At 38.0% G+C, this 18,564-nt stretch overlaps 1 protein-coding gene across 8 annotated transcripts in view; it reads left to right on the forward strand.

Annotated features, from left to right (window-relative positions):
- Window positions 1–18,564, forward strand: part of PER2 (period circadian regulator 2) — a 50,138-nt gene that overhangs the window by 18,337 nt on the left and 13,237 nt on the right. For all 8 annotated transcript variants that reach the window (XM_075417531.1, XM_075417527.1, XM_075417530.1 and 5 more), the window contains 13 exons: window positions 2,731–2,885; window positions 3,410–3,531; window positions 5,139–5,340; window positions 6,899–6,950; window positions 8,305–8,447; window positions 8,784–8,862; window positions 13,631–13,737; window positions 14,350–14,503; window positions 14,933–15,041; window positions 15,405–15,536; window positions 17,022–17,118; window positions 17,888–18,044; window positions 18,127–18,254. In XM_075417531.1, coding sequence (XP_075273646.1) covers window positions 2,731–2,885; window positions 3,410–3,531; window positions 5,139–5,340; window positions 6,899–6,950; window positions 8,305–8,447; window positions 8,784–8,862; window positions 13,631–13,737; window positions 14,350–14,503; window positions 14,933–15,041; window positions 15,405–15,536; window positions 17,022–17,118; window positions 17,888–18,044; window positions 18,127–18,254 — 1,637 coding nt within the window. The remainder of the gene's footprint in view (window positions 1–2,730; window positions 2,886–3,409; window positions 3,532–5,138; window positions 5,341–6,898; window positions 6,951–8,304; window positions 8,448–8,783; window positions 8,863–13,630; window positions 13,738–14,349; window positions 14,504–14,932; window positions 15,042–15,404; window positions 15,537–17,021; window positions 17,119–17,887; window positions 18,045–18,126; window positions 18,255–18,564) is intronic.

Genomic DNA, 18,564 nt, shown 5'->3' on the forward strand with positions numbered 1-18,564 from the left:
GTCTGAAGCCCTTGCCTTGGGACATCGTAGTAGTGTTTCAACATCAGAATTCACCCATTGAGTCTGATGTCCAGCAGCCATATCATCTGCCTCTCCTGTGTTCCATTTGTCAGGATTCAAGTCTGTAAGGATAAACCAACATCAGTGGCAGGAATCCCTCTGTATGAACTCTGCTAGCCCTGGTAGCCTTGAGAAGACTGGTGGCACTGAAGGCTCAAACGTGGACACTTCAGAATGCCCTACTGTACTTGTTGGATATTTTTTTTAAGTCAGCTTCTGATCAGGAGACCAAAACCTGATCCTGAGCAGACCAAGGGTATCTAGCAATAGCATACTGATGTTAAGATCCCTATCTACGTGTACCTACCTGAAAGTGTTTCTGCCTGATGCAGCTCTTCGAGAAGTGGTAAATTAAAATTACCCCTTTGCACCATTTGGCGCTTGATGAACTTATTTTCTGTGTCTGCCTTGCAGGCACCTGGAGATCTTGTTCCAGGCTGTATTTTCAATTGGAAATTGTGTTCTGGAGTTCAGGTTGCTGAGTAAGAAAGACTGAGTGAACCAAAGGCATTTTTTAATCTTCCTTTCCCATTGATTCCATTTTCTTCACTGTAAGATTTTTGGGGGTTACTTATTACAGTTTTTCTGATACCTCTTTATTTTAAATTTCGTTAGTAATGCTCTGCTCAAAAATAAATACGTATCTCGATGGTACAGTGTTTTCCCCAGCTGTCAGACACAGTGCTAGGGGGTTACAGAGCAGAATCTGGACATCTTTTGGGAATGGGAGACTGAGAATATCTAGAGAATGAATTTCAAAGAGAAGACTAAAATAGGCTGATAAGCTATAGATTCAGTCTTCGATTCAAGGACTTCTGGGCTTTGGATTCAATATCGGCACCAGCCAACTACTTAGTTTAACATCTGTAGGCACCTGTCCAATTCACTGTCCACATAACGCAAAACAGAAAGCTCCTGTCTTTATAGAACTTGCTTATTCTGTCCTCTGCAATTCACGCCTTCCCTGTTGTTGGCTACTGTGCCTGATGATACTGATCTTTGGAAAAACACTTTCAAGTTGTGTAACTTACTTTCCAAGGAGGCCTGTCTTCTATATTGGCTGCTGCAGTAGGCTGATTTGAAAAGGCTTCTTTTCTCCCAAAACAGTCTGACCACTCTCATGAAACATACTTGGAAAGTACAAAAATAAGTCTGCTCAGTTATTTCATAATCTTTCCCCACTCTCTTCTTCCCTCCTGCCAGCGTAGAGGGTTCTTCTGTTAACAAGGCCCTGTTTGATTGCATCAGTCCAAACTGTCAAGCCATGTTGTAGATGTGATTTTAATATACAGCATGAACATAATGTTTCCCAAGGGAGTACTATACTCTTTTGTCTTATCGGTTGCCATTATTTCTCAGCACAAGCTGACCACTGATTGAAGGGAGTGCTGTGTTTCTCACAGTACGTCGTGGTGTAAGCAAGAACAATGTGTATTCTCTAGTACAAGCCAGCTTTGTTGCTTTCCAAGTATTTTTGGTGAAATACACCCAGCACCTGCCAGATGCTTGATCTACCTGAAGAGCTTTTCAAACTTCCCAGAAAAATATTCTGAAGTCCTCTTGAAAATTACCTAGAAGCTGAAGCAGCTTTACTGAGCGCTTCAGATAGGGCAGTGCAGTTGCCAAGACTGTTGTTTCTACAGTGGTTCGTAGGGTAACTTCTCGGAGACTACCAGCCGTGACAGTCAGGTGAGGAGAGAAGACCTTCCTTTTGATGGAAAAGAATTTATCATCAGGAAGGTTTAAGAAAGAAAAGCTCTAGAATCCTCTCAATTTGTTGTGACTGATTAGCTTTTAAAATCTACTGCAATGGGAAAGACAAGGTGATTTTTCATTTTAACTACTTCCTACCCATCTGCCACCCATCTTTGCCATCCTCCCCTCCCTTCCCTTACCTCCATTTCTCTTCCTTTTTGATTTTGTCAGCACCTCTTAATAATGGGGAGAGGTATCAGGAACTGTGAAGGCAGGCAATAATTTTCTGACGTTGGCACTGATAATCTCTCTAGTTTGACCTACACTGAGACAGCACTTCTGAAGATGCGCCTGAGAAATGTGAATGCAATTTCTGTCTCCAGCCTCCTCTGATTATTTGCCCGACATAGTTAGTCAAGTTTTGGTATCTTATTTAATGTACTGCCATGCTTAGCTGGGATACGTTGTTCCAAGGATTCCTCCATTTGTTTGTTAACTTGATGCTCTCCCACTGCTGTTCCCTTTTCAGGGACCTTTCTTATAAGAACGTGCTCAAAAAGCAGGTGAAGGCTTGAATGGTCCTCCTGCTTCTCTCCTTTGAAGTCCATGAACATTTCTAAGAGTTTGAATTTAAAAGGAACTAAGGAAATACCACTAAAAAGGGAGGAGGGAGACTGGCCAAAAAAAAAAACCAAACACGTTTGCTGGTGCTTGGGCATATGTACTGTTGCACATAGAGAGTGCATTTTACAGTAAGACTTCAGGTGGTGCTAAATCTTTAATTTTTAATGGTTCTAGCTAATTTAAGAATTATTGTAAGTTCTGAATGTTGATACTAAGTGCTGGAAACCTTAATGTGGCTAGCCGTACAAATTTAGGTACACGACAAGTGTCAGTGTATTTGGGCTTCTGTGAGGATGATGTGTCCCTTCAGGTGCTCAAGTGACATTTTATTTTTTGTCTTTAATCTTACAGTAGTGAGCAGTCCACTAAAGCCAAAACACAAAAGGAATTGCTGAAAACATTACAAGAGCTGAAAGCTCACCTTCCTTCTGAAAAGAGAATTAAAGGCAAACCTAGTGTCCTAACGACGTTGAAATACGCCCTTAAAAGTATTAAACAAGTTAAAGGTAATCAAGTATGATACTACCTAGATAATGCCAACTAGAATAAAATTAAACATTTAAAATAGGATTTTAAACTAGGATTTTAAATGTGATTGTCTGTGTAAAGCTAGGTTTATTGTGTTCGAAAACCTCTCTAAACAGATGTTTTCATGGTGTTCCCATTTGTTGGCTCTGTTAATTTGTGTTCCTTTGGGAGTTAAAGCAGCTCTCCAGATGCTTGATATTTTACTGATGCTTTGAGTTAGAAAATGAATTTGAAAACAATTTACAATTTTGTATTTGAACTGTCAAACAGACCAAAATATATGGTCACGCGCATATGGGTACATGGAGATGGGTGAATTTATTTGGGTTACTGATGAGGAAGCTCTACTGAGGGAAAACTAATCTGGAGTGGTACCTAGATTTCCCAACTGCTCATTCTGTGGTTACGCCAAAAAAGGCTTTGGCCATTACTGCTTCCAGGCTGGATGTGTATTGATGAGATTTTAAATTCTGAATATGAGTTGTTTAATGTTCTCATTTAGCCAATGAAGAGTATTACCAGTTACTGATGATTAATGAATCCCAGCCTGCTGGACTGAATGTGTCGTCTTACACAGTGGAAGAAGTTGAGACTATAACCTCAGAATATATAATGAAAAATGCGGTGAGTATGGTGACCGGAGTCTACAGTGTGTATTGGAAGTGTTTTCTAGAACTGGAATTCTGAGGCATGCTGCCTGTTTATAAGGTGAAGAGTTTGTAGCTAGGCCAGTGAGCTAAAGAAGTTGGCTTTTGCTTCCTACATGATGTTGAGTAGAAACTCTGAGCCTTTGCAGACTTTGCTGATAGCACCTTGATCTTAAGTTTTTTTTCCTGTCAGTTAGGTGGGAAATAACTAGTCTAAATTCCTTGGTCCTCTGAATTCTGCCTCGTGCTTAGAGACGTTGGTGTGACATATCTCAACATCCATGTGATATAATGCACTGTGAGACATCTTTAATTTTCAGTTTAGAACACCTGCTAAAGTTGGAGAGTAACTCCTTTCAAATTTTAGTCAAGGTACACTGTGCAGTGTTTCAGCTTACCCTTATCAGCAGGGGTTATTTGATTTTTCACCAGTTCTTTGTATTAGTGTGACTGAAAAGTGATGAAAGTGTTGGAATCTGTGTTGTGTCCTCTTTGTGGTTTTTGTCTAGTTTGTGCAACTGGTATAGGCTTACTGTGTGATCCAGTGATACTGTGTCGTCTTGTCTAGACAAGAGCAGCTATGACTATCAGTGTAGGTTTTAGCAGTGAAATGATAGTCTGAATGATTTTTTTTTTAATTATTACTTTCCACATTCACAGTGTTTTAAGGATGTATTATGGAGTCTTCAAAAAATGGTTGCATTTAAACTTATTAGGCTATCTTCCGCTGCTTTTTTTTCCTGAAGCCTCTGCCTGAATGTATGAAGTTCTGTAATCAATTAAATAATGGCATGATGGGGGATGTTCCTTAGCTTGAAGTGGATGGGTTTTTGTTGTATCTATGAATAGTAAAGGTTGCCCACAAGGTAAAATAAATAGGAAATCTAGAGTACAACTGGGAACTTCAGCCAAATATCATAAACATTGCTCAATTTTTCTGAAGCATCTGAGTTTGAAACTGGTGTGCTGACGACAGCTCTTAAGTTTGTGTATAGTGTTAGTGGATAGAACACTACAGGTTATGACGCAGGAAGTTCTTCTGTGTTGAAAAGAAAAACAATGTGAAACGATACAAGTGGAGTGTGCGTATGGTTGCGTGGGACTTATTTTCCACATGTCTATTCATTATTTTACCAAGTGGTTTAGAGCATTTTTTTCATTTTTCTGTGGATGGGCAACCAATGTAAACAGCCTTTCACAAAACAGTTGAATTTCATAAATGTAAAATATGCCTGTAACAAGCACAAGGAAAATGTGCAGTTTTATATCTGGAAGCTCTTTAATTCGTAACTTGTAAATTCATTCTGCATCCTAAAATTTTAGGCTGTGAAATTTAGGGCTTGTAACCCAGCAAGATGCTGGTGTATTATTCTTCTTGCAGTTCAAAGTGTGCTGTCTGCGTCTACTTCATAAGCGATTAATTTTATTTTAGTGCTTCTTGAACAGATGTAGTTTAACACTATTTCCTTCATTTATATTTTGAACTTAGAAGAACACTTAAGATACAACAACTTCAATAGGAAATACATGCTGGATTGAATAATATTTTAAACTGTCTAAATAATTTGAGATTTTTGTTTTTAGGATATGTTTGCAGTAGCTGTTTCTTTGATTACTGGGAAAATTTTGTACATCTCTGATCAAGCTGCTTCTATTCTTCGCTGTAAGAGGGGTTATTTTAAGAATGCCAAATTTGTGGAGTTGTTGGCACCTCAGGATGTCAGTGTGTTCTATACTTCTACTACCCCATACAGATTACCATCATGGAATATTTGCAGTAGAGCCGGTGAGTGGTCTCAACAGCAGATACTTCTCTACCCTTCTTTCAGTCGTGCAAATACAAATACCTGAACAGATGTTTAATATCCTTTCATCCTTCTCCATCACTTTTTGAGGGTATAACACAGATGCATTATCAGAACATCTCTGAACAATACTAGATGTATAACACAGTTATATAAACCAGCAGGGCTTGTGTGTTGGCTAGAAGTCTTCTGAATGTCATTGTTTATTGGTTCTTGTGCCCATTTCATCCACAGGGTGAATGAAAACAAAGTAGGTATTCATGCTGAATAGTGCGTTTGCTTTTCACTTTTACTAGCAATCAAGTGACCACAGTTTTGCTTTAAAATTTCTCTTCTTCAGAGATAAGGGGGATAATATTCTGCCTCCTTCCTTTTGAAATGGTTATGATTTGAATGCTGGATGCCTTGATTACAGTGTAGAAAGATGTACTTCAGCTACCATCACTGTGCATTCACCAAGTGTAATCATTTCTCACTTCTTTAAGCCTTAGAAAGATGATGTCAGGCATGGTAATAGTGAAGGATCAGACATTTTAGGACACTTGATATTTGCATGTGGGATTATTGCTTTACTAGTGTAGCTACAGCTGTTAGGAATTGAATAATAGCTGTCAGCTAGTTAACCAAACACTTAAAACTCAAGGTCTGCTCTAAATGTTTGAAATTCCAATCTATTGTATACTAAGTCTATTAAGGTAAGTCAGAGTGGGAATCATATTTAATCTGGAGAATACAATTAACCATAAATGTATACTGATGCATACATAAAGCAGGTCAGAAGGGACCTTGAGAGGTCTGTAGTCCAACCTGTGGCTCAAAACAGTGTCAGTGGTGATTTCTGACCATGTGATCCTAATGACAGATACTATTCAGTTATGCATCTTTTGTTTCTGAAACATTTTTTGTAGCTTTGTTATGTTTGTATATAGCTTCAAATTTAAAAAATGCAGTAAGTGGAACTGTGCACACTATCCCGTGTATCAGCTGCCGTAGAACATAATATCTGAAAGTGTTGTGCATTGAGGCCTTTGAAAGACCAGACTTGCATTGAAAATCAGTCTGTGACTATTCTGGAAAAGGAGGGAAGTAGGCTTAGAAGGTGAGAGGAAGCTTTCGTGAAAAATACTTTTTTTGGGGGTGGTAAGTGAATTTGATGATCTAGCTGTCCAAGTGCCTTTCTAGGAAAAAGGTCCAACTTTGCAGTCTCAGATAATCAAACATTTTTGATCAACACTATGAAGTGCAGTGGAAAAGCTGGTAAGAGTAAACAGCTCAAACTGGAGAGCTGTTTAGATATGTTTTTGGCCGAAGGCTTAATAAGGAAGCAGCTGTGATTCATGCGCCAGCCTCCGAATCCAAGTGGTATTCGGATTTAGTTGCTTGTGAAGTATGTCATTTCACAAATACGTATGGAGACTTCGGGGGACATAAACTTTTTAAAGAAGTCAGGCTTTATCCCTTAAGGAAAAATTCTTGTTTTAAATGTCATAATCTCATAGTAATTTGTAACTTGTTATGAAATATGTTTACTATTTCCAGAGTCTTCCACCCAGGATTGCATGGAAGAGAAATCTTTTTTCTGTCGCATCAGGTAAGACAACAATATTATAAAGCTTAGTGTTATATTATGAAACTATGCCTTATAGAAGTATTTGACTTTTACCAGAACTATATGGTATATAAGTTTTTTACTTTTCCAACATGTGAACATAAGGCAAAACATACACATGTCCTCTAGTTAATTAACTCCTAGAAGCTACAGAGAAAACTGCAAAGTGATTTCAGGAAGTTGCATCTTAGAAGTTAATGAATACTGACCTTTGCACCATGAAGGAAGCTTATACGGTATCGCCTACGGCTCTGGGAAGTCTTCAGTTCATGTTAATTGAACTATTCTGTTCATCACCTGCTAGTCTCTTTCATTCTAGAAGACTAATGTCTACTCTTAAATTTATGTCAAGTGTCCCAAAGAGAAAGATGCATGAGGGTAACTTTTGCAGTTGCTAGATGACACAGTTCGTTTGGCTTTGCATTTCTTCCTCCTTCTCCTGCCCCTGCTCCCTTTAGTTGCTTTTATTTAGGGAATGCTGGCAACTTATTCAGTGTTCTTTCCTGTGCTATTTGATATCTTGCTGCTTACTGCCTCTCTGGTAGCATTTACGAAAACAAATTGTGGATCCTATTACTTAATTACTCTTGGAGTAAATAAATACTTATCATTAAGGTACGAGTAAACTTTAAAAAAATTAGAGACAATGCACTGCTCCAGAGCGTTGGTTTGGACGCACTGTAGGAGTACTGCTGGTGTTACTGTAAACTTTTCTTTGTCCAACTAACATTTGTTCCAAAAGCTTTAGTTTTATAAAGCTGTGCTGTTATAAACTTAATACAACTGATTTTTTTTTTTTCACTGTGTAAGTGGTTGTATTTTCATTACTATGCTTTGGATTCTTATAAAGTAAACAACTGTTGTTATAGGTAAGAATTTCTGAGTCTTCGTTCTTTTTAAATCAGGATAAATATTGAGTAAAAGATCTTTACATTAATTGAGGGGATATAGCAGTTTTCATAAAATACAACTATGGATTCATCACTTTGAGGGGTATAATGTCACAGATTAAGTTATTTTGTCGATCCAATAATCTTAATCTGTCATAGGAGGTAGTTTTTTCTTTTTCCCTCAAATTTGCATGTAAAACAATTGTGAATCTTTTTTATTTCGGGCAGTGGAGAGGACAATGTATTCTTTATTGCAGATGGTATGCAAAGGATGCCATCAGAACTAGCTTTTCTTCTACCAAAAAGAAAAAATAAAAATTCAGGAGGTTAAATTCTTGGGTGCTGTTTTAGGACCTATCATGCAGTCCTTGTGTTATGATAGACAAATGAAAACTTTGTTTAGCATAAGATGAAACTGTTGAAATAAATAACTGTTTGGTTATTAGTGCAGGAAAGGAGCGTGAAAATGAGATTTGCTATCACCCATTTCGGATGACTCCTTACCTTATCAAAGTGCAAGATCCGGAAATAGCAGAGGACCAGCTTTGCTGTGTGTTGCTTGCAGAAAAAGTACATTCTGGTTATGAAGGTAATCCTTTGAATGCACAAAAGTACCTGAAAATAAGTACCAACAAATCCCTGAAAGTAAGAGCTGTTCTGTGTTCTGCTACAGCACAACCGAGTTTCAACCTAAGCAAGCCAGCTATATGAGTTACTGTCAGTGATCTCAAGTTTTATTAAAGTGGAAGATAATTGGTTCTGTTCTCTGCCCTTGCTGAGAAGCTGTGAGCTAGCAGGCTGCTTCCCTGTATGCTCTTAGACAGACTTTTAGACTTTACTCATTATTCAATAGAAACATGTAGCTTGAAGTATTTTATGCATGCCAAAAACCCCACTTATTCATCTGCTTTTGTTTTTCTGTCAGCACCCAGAATTCCTCCTGACAAACGAATTTTTACAACTACGCACACACCAACCTGTTTGTTCCAGGATGTAGATGAAAGGTAATTTACAAAAAATACTCGTTTACAATGTACTGATAAGCAAGCTACCTGGTATCTTTACAGATATGTTTAGGATTCAATAAAGATGTGGAATTAAAAAATTAAGTGACTGCTGAGGAGTGTTTAACACAAGAAAAGTACATCCCCCAGTTTTCACTAAGCATGAAACTACATGACACTGTGGTATTTAAGTGGAAAACCATTTGCCTGCTAACAGCTTGTTCTTCCCTTTTCCTTCCGTCTGGGACAAATTTGGATGTAAATTCAGAGAATGAAACCCGCGGTCAGGAAAATTCCTGTGCTAATAATCATTACCTGTATGAGATGTTTAGGCTTTAGGGTTTTTTTCTAAGTTTGATCCAATTAATAACAAATAATATGCTGGTGTCACACTCTGCTAGCCCAGATACAACTAGAAGTGTGTCTTTTAAATGCAAGATGAGATCTTAAAACAAATGAGAAAAGATACACTCTGTTCTCAGTTCAAACTACAGTCTTCATAGTTGTTGCTGTTCTTGTCTGTATACAAAACCTGCGCAATTTCTACTGGCTGAAGGCTTCACATTGCTTTGAAGATCACGGAAGCTGCGTAGACTAGGTGTTCACGTTTCAGAGTAGAACCAAGTATGCTGCCTGTGATGTCAAGGCGTACACAGAGGCTCAGGAACTGAGGTGTAAACCAAGCTTTCCTTTAGTCTCCTGGATTGCTATTGCCTGGAGCCTTTCAAAGGATGTTTAGGTGATGGAAACGTGAGGTCTGTGAAAAGAACAGAAGATAATCCTTCAGAGTCAGGAGCGTACTTGACTGAGGAGGAGCCAATAATCTCAACAAGCTTTGAAGGACAGAGGCACACTTTGGATTATCATGCTGTTTTAAAGACTTTACTTGACAAGAGATTTGACTTTTTCCTGAGTTGGAAACACAGGCTGCCTTTTCCCTTTCTCCTCCTCTTCTCTTGTTTTACTGGTTATTTTCTTCATGATGGTTTCTGATGTTCTATATGTGGGGCTTGATTTTTTTTTTTTTCTTTCTCTGTAGTGAAAATGAAGTTGACTGCAATAGTAGCATGTGACTTCCGAGGTTCTCCCCTCTTGTTTTTAAGCACTGTAAGAGTGCTAAAATTTTTCTTGTAGTTTGAGATGGGGAAGATGTCCGCAAACAGAGTAGCGGTATGATGGATGATTTTGGATTTCTGTGGTTTCATTTGGATGGCAATCTTCTTGTTTCTGAAGAAATAGGCTGGTCTTGGCAAAATCTTTAACTGCAGCAGGAGAGAGAGGGATTGGAAGAGTTTGTTGGGAAGTTTGGCTAAGCTGGAATCAATAAGGTAAAAAAAATTACTGCTTGACTTTCAGGAGTTTATCTGCAGAGTGGTCAGGCACATCAGTATTATTGAAGCGCACATGATTTTTATTAAATGAGAATTGCAAAAGGTAGTTACTGGAGATTACTATAAAAAACAATCGCTAATCATTGAGGATAAGTTTCAACTTTAAGGTACAGCTATTGTTGGCTAATTTGTGCAGACATTGTGGGTTAGTGTGAAGAGTTCCTGCAGGATGGAAGACAGTGTAATGCTGACAAACTCTTTTTCCGTGGTATGACTTACACAGTCTCTCTAAACAGCTTAAGTTGACAAAACAACTACTTAGTCCAGTATAGTTCTGTCCTTTTCATGGGTTTTTCTTTCTCCCCCATTCCCACACACGCTCCAAGCCAACTGCAACTTTGCAGGGTGGGTTTACCTTTTCAAATAAGCTAACGGCACAAGGTAAAGCTTCCCTTCCTCCATGCACCCCCAGCTTGCTTATTTCCAGTAGTCACTTAACAGAAATGGCAAGATTACTGAAGGAAGAGTTTTGCCCTTTTTCTTGGGCTTCGATGGAGTGAGTATAGTAAATCCCTTCTCTCTGGCTACTATGGAAGCTTCTTTCCTATTAGTATGGTGTTACTACTTATTCTCAAATATCATTTTTGAACATTCGCAGTGAGGGTTCATTACATTTTGGTCTGATGTTAGGACTTTGCTTCATTTATTTCGTTTTTTGCGATCTGTGTGGTTGATTTTGCTTTTAATTATTTAACTCCTGAGAGGACTAGCAGCCAGATAAATGTTTACCAAGATATGCATATGCAGTTTATTACTCTTAAGCTCTCCAGGGTTAGGTGGAATACACAAAACAATAGATTCTTAGAGTAAGTGGAGTCTGACATTTAAAAATATGCAATTGACCGCCTGCTGACCGCCAAGTGTGAATTGTTCATAATAGAACGCTGAAACTGTTGCCTGACTTGCATAAAATAAAGTTAATTCTGTAATCAGTATGTGTTCATGGGTTGGAAAAATGGTTATTTGTCCTAACTCTGCAAGTGGATCTCTGCTAAGAACATGTTAAGTAAAAATAAATATTTTCCTGAAATTAGAAGGATCATTCCTGTACATATTTGTCTTTGAAATGTATTTGATACTTGATGTGTGTGAGTGTAAGGAGTTCAATACAGCTCACAGTGGAGTGATTTTAGTAAATGAATTTAAAGCAGTTTCCTATTTAACTTACAATAAGAATATAAAAAGACTTCTTGTGTTAACGCTTTAAATGTCATTCTACAAAGCACAAACTAAACCTGCTGCCTCTTCTCATCAGCCATTCTTATGCCGTAAGTGCAGTTGCATTCAGAAAAGGAGTTTAACTTACTCTGAATTATTTTGAGTTATTCATTACGAGGAAGCATAATGATGCTGAGGTGCTGCATCTAGTGTATAGTAAATTAAGTATTCTCAAATACGGCGTGATATGATCACAGAATGCTGGTTGGAAGGGACTGCTGGAGGTCTCTGTTCCATCCTTTTTCTTGAAATGGAACTGTTGCCTGGTTCTAGGTTAGGTCAGCTGTGATGTTGTCTCTGTAATGCCTGAAAATCTCCAAGGACAGAGCTTACACAGTCTGCAAGGGAAACTGTGGTGTACGACTCACTGTGTTTAAAAAAACAAAACACAAACCTTTTCCTAACATCCAGCACAAGCTTTCCCAGCTGCAGTCTGGGGATATTGCCCATAGTTTTATTGTCTGGTACCACCAAGAAAATTTAACTCAGTCTTTGTAACTCCTCTTTCCAGTAGTTGTGGGAAGATCCTGGGTCATCCCTTAGCCTCCTCTTCGTTGGAACAGGCGAGCCCAGCTCAATCTCTACTCATTGGTCTTGTGTTCTAGATCTCTGACTCTTCCAGTGATCTTCACAGCAGTACAAAAATGTGTAGGGGACTTTTTTTTTCATAGAAGTGACTGAAATTGCATGTTTCTTTGTAACTAGGGGAATAAATAATGGTCTAATGTTTGATCCCTTGTAGGGTAGGTGTTCTGTCACAGCACAAACAAAGGTAGAGTTTGCAAGGATTTCATAAAGCAAGTGCCAAGAATAGGAACAGTGACGAACAAAACCTCGTTTTTTCTTCTTACAGCATTATTTGGTGAAGTCATTCAGAGTTGATTGGTATTTTAAACTCCTCTAGCAGCGTAACTTTTCCTATGTGCTTTGAACTTGGCGGTGTTTTTAAATGTCAGTGTGTCAAAATGATATAATTTGGTATGAGTTTCATGCCAGTTTCAGCTTTGTAAAGCTGTTGCTTTAGATCATGTACAAGCTTTTAGGACCCATTATTTAACTAATTGCGTCAATAACAAGGCATTAGTTGCTATCCTCATTTTCCCCTGAATATCTCAGCCTCTTTGCCAGAAGCGTTTGATGTTTTGGAGAACGGATCTAATTCCAGTGGGTTACTGGGAGTGCAGCGTTGAAGGCATTTGTCCCATAATGCTGTTGAGATGTGTCTGTGGCGCACTGCGGCTGAAGTTCTGCATTAAAGCTGTTCAGATACCCGAGTGTCTTCCTGCTCCTGGGCCTTTGTCAGTGAACGGGGCTGAGGGGAAGGTGTACAGTGCTTGGAGTTAACAAGGTGGCTTGTTGGCATCTGGCAACTTCTTAAATGTTACTGAGTAGTACTGACTTAATCCCCCCTCCCCTGCCCCAAAGCATTTTTTTGGCAGCTAGCTTTCAGGGTAAGGTGCAAACTGGCATTTGTGAACTTTTGCTTTTTCTCCTTAATATGAATGCTTCAAGTGATTAGTGAAAATGATGTCATCACATAAATTAGTTGTTCACATCATTAGAAGTGGTCATTGATAATGTGCAGGAATTCAGTAACATTACTTTTAATTCTCTATTTTAGTTGATAAGCTTGATTCCTTGCAGCTCCCTTATGATTTGAGCTCTTAACCTGCCTGTGAGAGAGTTTTCTTGAGCCCTAGTCAACTACCCTGTTGCTAGTTCAGCTGTAGTAATCCTGTGGTCCTTAGCCTTGGCTACCAGCCCACAGATGGGTTACTATTTGCCTTCATGAGAGTTTTACAAGATGAAACTTGATTAATGCCCTTTTAAAATTAGGGTAAGTATTTACTGTCTAGAGCTAGGCAGCATAGAAAAGGTAGAACTGCTGTAGCAGACTCCTTGATTTGGACTGATGGTGTTGTTTTGTAAAGCTATTGAAAGAAACCAACCACCCCACAAACAAACAAAAACCCCTTTGTTCAAAAAGGACCACTGCTATTAAGTTGGCACTGCTATTTCCCCAAATTTAAATGTGAAATTACTCATTCTCTTTACAGGAAAAACAACAAAGAAAACTTAAAATGGAAACATTTTAAAGATTAAATATTTATTTATTCTACTTGATTTTTACTTTTTTTTCTTTGTTTTTGTCTCCCCAGAGCAGTACCTCTGTTGGGATACCTACCTCAGGACTTAATAGGAACACCAGTCTTGGTGCATCTTCACCCAAATGACAGACCCTTAATGCTAGCAATTCACAAAAAAAGTATGTGATCTCTTACTGTAGCAGAATTTTTTTTTTTATCTAAAAGTTAATGACTACAAAGACCTCAGCAAGTGGGAGGTGAAAATTAATTGACTATGAATTTTTCTACAAGTAAATATTGAATCCCTTACTCTACAACTTGATTCTTAATGCAAATAGATGAAAAAGATAAATCACTAATGTTTGTGTTTGATATGAACATGTGTGTCTACTGTAAACAAATTGACTGTAAATGAATGTTTCATACATAAAGAAATTTTCTTGAGAATGCAATGGTAGGAGTTGTCATACTATAAATGGTAATCTTTCTGATTTCATAAAGAAAATAAGAGCCTTTCTGGCAATGTTAATTGTTAAACTTGAAAAATGTAAAGCTGTTTTTTTCCGTCATCTTTGGCTTGTTGTGTTCTGAAGGTGGTTTTCTTGACATAGTCCAGTAAATAATGAAGGTCTGCTTACTCTGGTAGCCCAGCATTTCAGAATGTATAGATGTATCTGGTATTTGTTCCTTCAAATATCATCTTCCTCCTTTGCAATTAGTTGTGAAATCCTGAATATTAAATAGAATTGTGCAAATACTAATCAAATTTCTTTTTGTATCGTTCATGGCAGTACTTCAGTACGGAGGACAGCCTTTTGACTATTCACCAATCCGGTTTTGCACTAGAAATGGAGATTACATAACTATGGACACTAGCTGGTCCAGTTTCATCAACCCTTGGAGTCGAAAAGTTTCGTTTATTATTGGAAGACACAAAGTTAGGACGTAAGTCAATAGACTGTTGGGACACTAAGACTTTTTTTCTTTTGATTTTCATTTCCCTTCCCCTCCAGGTTTACGTAGTGATCCTTAAGACAGACACACAGGATTTTCATTCGGGGGGGAGGGGGCGTGAAAATCACACATACGGGTTGCTTCCTTTTTAAATTTGGGTTTTGTGATGTAGTAACTGCTTTAAAAAGAAATTTGAAGTCCTTCCAATTCTGCCAGTACTGTCAAGAGTTGCTTCAGAAGAGGGACGTCGTGCTCAAAATGAGTAAGGGTATGTATTTTATGAGATTCAAAGGTTAGAGATGCAATAGAACAATCCTCAAATTCCGTTTGCTGTATGTAGAAGGTAAACTGAAGTTGTCGTCTCTCTGTGATTGAAGTACTTGTATTTGTAATGAGCTGGGATATGTCTGATTTATGCAGGGGTCCCTTAAATGAAGATGTTTTTGCTGCTCCCAACTATACAGAGGATAGAATCCTTCATCCCAGTGTTCAGGAAATCACTGAACAAATATATCGGCTGTTGTTGCAGGTACAGCATGTGCTTTAATATTATCCTTTTCATTTCCCACTGAAGAAAGGACGTTTATCGCTGTGTGACGTTTTGTTTAGCTGTCTACTACTGTACTGGAGTTTCTGGCTACAATCCTGGAAACTGCTTACACTCATGATTACCAGACAAGACTTACTTGAAGTATGTTAAAGATCCAGTTGGTATTTTAAGGATTTTGTGCAGCTATGGAATCCTCGCAAAAAAAAAACCCCAAAACGAAATAAATCCTTTTTTCCCTCACATAGAATTACTGGCAACAATTTCACTTTTGTTTAAAGCTGGTGTGCTGAGACACGTGTGTGTGTGTGTGTATACATATATATATTTTGTTGTTGTTAACAGCCTGTACACAACAGTGGATCCAGCGGCTATGGAAGTCTAGGCAGCAATGGCTCACATGAGCACTTAATGAGCGTGGCATCCTCCAGTGACAGCACAGGAAATAATAATGAAGACGCTCACAAGGATAAACCCGTAGGTTTGGTTTTTCTTATTCAAGCACGTGGCACAAAACAAACTAGTAGAAGTGGGGTTTTTCGCTTTTGGCATAGCCCTTTCAAATTAGGGATGGAAGAAAGTGAAAGGAAGAAGTCATCTTTCTTTTTTGTTTAGCATGGAAAAACCCTTTCTGTCTAGGGGAATAAACATTTCTGGTGTAGGCGATGTCTCAGGGTACTGAAGCGCAGTTATAGCTGTGAAAGTCGGTGTGTATAAAGAATTTAAACTTGTACAGTGTATTATCTTTTTGTGATGTCTGTTATATGTTATATGCTGTGTTTCTGGGAAAACCAGCTAGATACAGGAAAGCAGTCTCTTTTGGGAGAGGGAAGTCTGTAATTACTGCTTTCCCAAATGAAACTAAGACGATGAAATGCATTAATACCTGCATAACCAAGTGACAGCTTGACCCTGATCACTTTTTATGTTGCAGAAAATACATGGTATAACATAGAATGAAATAAATGGAATGGAATAAAATTAAATTTTATTTGAGCTTAAAACTTAACTTTACCGTAGATCGGGCCCTTGTTATGTCTAGTTGATAGTGAGATGTAACTTTCTGAATTCCATTAGCCTGAACAAAACAGCAGCGTTAAACTTGTCTGCACTGAGCAGAACTATTCCATAGGCTGGGTAAACCAGACAGCGATGTGCTGAATGTGGATGCAGTCAAAGGAACTGTGCTTTTTAACATCTCTAGTTTTGGCTTTCCTGTTGTTCTTCCCAAATGTGTTATAGCTCACTGAGTTGTGTTTAATTCCGAAAGCCAAAATTTTCCTTTACTTAGTTATACTGCTTATAGGCTAATTCTCTCAAATCTGATTTCTGCTTCTGTGATTAGGCATGGCAGACTACTGCTCTTGCCAAGGTGGTCTCTTTCCTGGCTTTCAGTCGTTGAACTCTAGTGGCTTAAGCAGATGCAGTCTCTGGATTTTTGTGTAGCAGATAACTTACTACGTTTAAGAGCTATGTGGAGGAGTAATGTTTAAGGAGATCTTGGTTTTGAGGGAAAGAGACCTATTTTTCTTTCACTGTTTCCACAGACAGTGAAGACTGTTATAGTACAGTTCTGTAGTGTCCTGTCAGTGCTTGGTTAAACTTCTAGCATGAAAAGTTCTGTCTTAACAGCAATATTTTGTTTACAAAGTGACACTGGTTTGTTTTTTTTCTTGAAGTCATCTTTGTAATGTATCTTCGTGTTTTCCTATCCAAGTCATTCAGCCATACTAGACAAAATACAGAGTAATTGTGTACAGAAAACATACTTTAAATTTCTTCTCTTTTCAATTCCCAAAATTCTGCTACTGCATGATAAAATTGTATGCATCAGGATTTCTCCCATGATCAGACTAACTGTAAAATAGAGATTAAGATTAGGTGTACTCCACTGAGGACTCAGTATGCATGATGTTTTATGTCAGAATTTTGTAGTAACTCTTTTTAATGACCTGCTTTCAGGAGGTTTGTCAAAATGCCTGTAAGGTCAAAAATAAAGGACAGCGTATTTTCACTGACAATAAAGCAAAACTGGAATATAAGAGAGCACCTTTTGCAGGTAAGACATGAGCAAGTTAATTATTAGTTTATTGTGCTGGAGCCTCATGTAATGTGACAGTAGAATTTTTTTTTTCTGGTTTACTTGTAATCAATGCATAAAGACAGCAATTTTATTGATAAAAATTATATTGTCCTGTGTCTCTCTACTGTGTTCAGGAAAATACTGTGTTCAGCTATGTCTGAATTGATAACGGTACAACACATAGTTAAGGCATGTCCTAAGCCTGTTTGGAAGTATCTTAATTGTAGCTCATGTTTTCATACAAGTCAAACATCATCTTTTCTGTTAGGTGGAGGAAAATGTTATGGATGTTGACGTTCCTGTTTGCGTTGTAACCTCAGGAATTTTTAAGCTGATCAATGGAAATATTACTAATGAGATTTAAATTCTGTATACATGAATAGGTTATTCTTCTAATGATTTGTTATAACTTTTGGGCACTAGAGTTGTCCTCATAATGAGCGTGTTTCAACTCTCAACGATATCTATTCTCTTGTAGCCATAACGTCTATTCCCTTTGGATCCATATGCATTATCCTAACTAAACTTCACTTGTCCGAGAATCCATAAAGACAGGAAAATATTTACACAGTGTTCATCTGTTAGTGTGCAAACCTCGTACTTGGGTTACAGTGGTTAACTTGTGAGCTCTTAAGTATGCATAAATGAAACCTTTTACTGGGAGGTGTGTGGGGGTGTTTTTCTATTTTAGGGGATTTAGCAAGGCTTTAATGCTATAATTGCGTAATAGTATCTCTTTTCACAGAAAAACAAAATGGTCGTGATGGTCAGGTGAAAGATGTAGTGGGAAAGGATACTGCAGCAACAGCTGCTCCTAAAAATGTGACTACTGAAGAGTTGGCTTGGAAAGAACAACCTGTATATTCTTATCAACAGATTAGCTGTTTGGACAGTGTCATCAGGTAAGCAACCAGTGTGTGAGTTAGTCTTGACCTCTAGACTTAAGACTTGCGTATCTAATGTTGTTAAATCATTGTATTTTAGGTACTTGGAGAGTTGTAATGTACCTGGTACAGCAAAAAGAAAATGTGAACCTTCATCAAGTGTTGCATCGCTGAACTCCGGAGTTCATGAACAAAAACCAGCTGATAATGCTATACAGCCCTTGGGAGGTATCTCTACATCATAGCTTTTTCTTGACTGATTTTTGCTAGCAACCAGTTGAATGTTACTTTGCAGAATAATGACAAGTGTAGCTTAGGCATGACCTTGTAGCTGTTTCTCAGTGCTGGATGTTTGGTGACCCAACTTTTGCCATGAAAATCTTCCCTACAGTCAAAATACTAAGTAGTTGATTGAATATCTGGATTGTAGATGCAATAAGCTTATTTATACTGTACAAATTACAGCAGGATTTTGAATTTTAGGACTTGAATCGGTATCAAATGTAAAAAGTTTTCACAGCTGGGACTTGTAATAACA

Source organism: Opisthocomus hoazin, chromosome 4, assembly GCF_030867145.1.
Source record: "Opisthocomus hoazin isolate bOpiHoa1 chromosome 4, bOpiHoa1.hap1, whole genome shotgun sequence".
Classification (NCBI taxonomy): Eukaryota; Metazoa; Chordata; class Aves; order Opisthocomiformes; family Opisthocomidae; genus Opisthocomus; species Opisthocomus hoazin.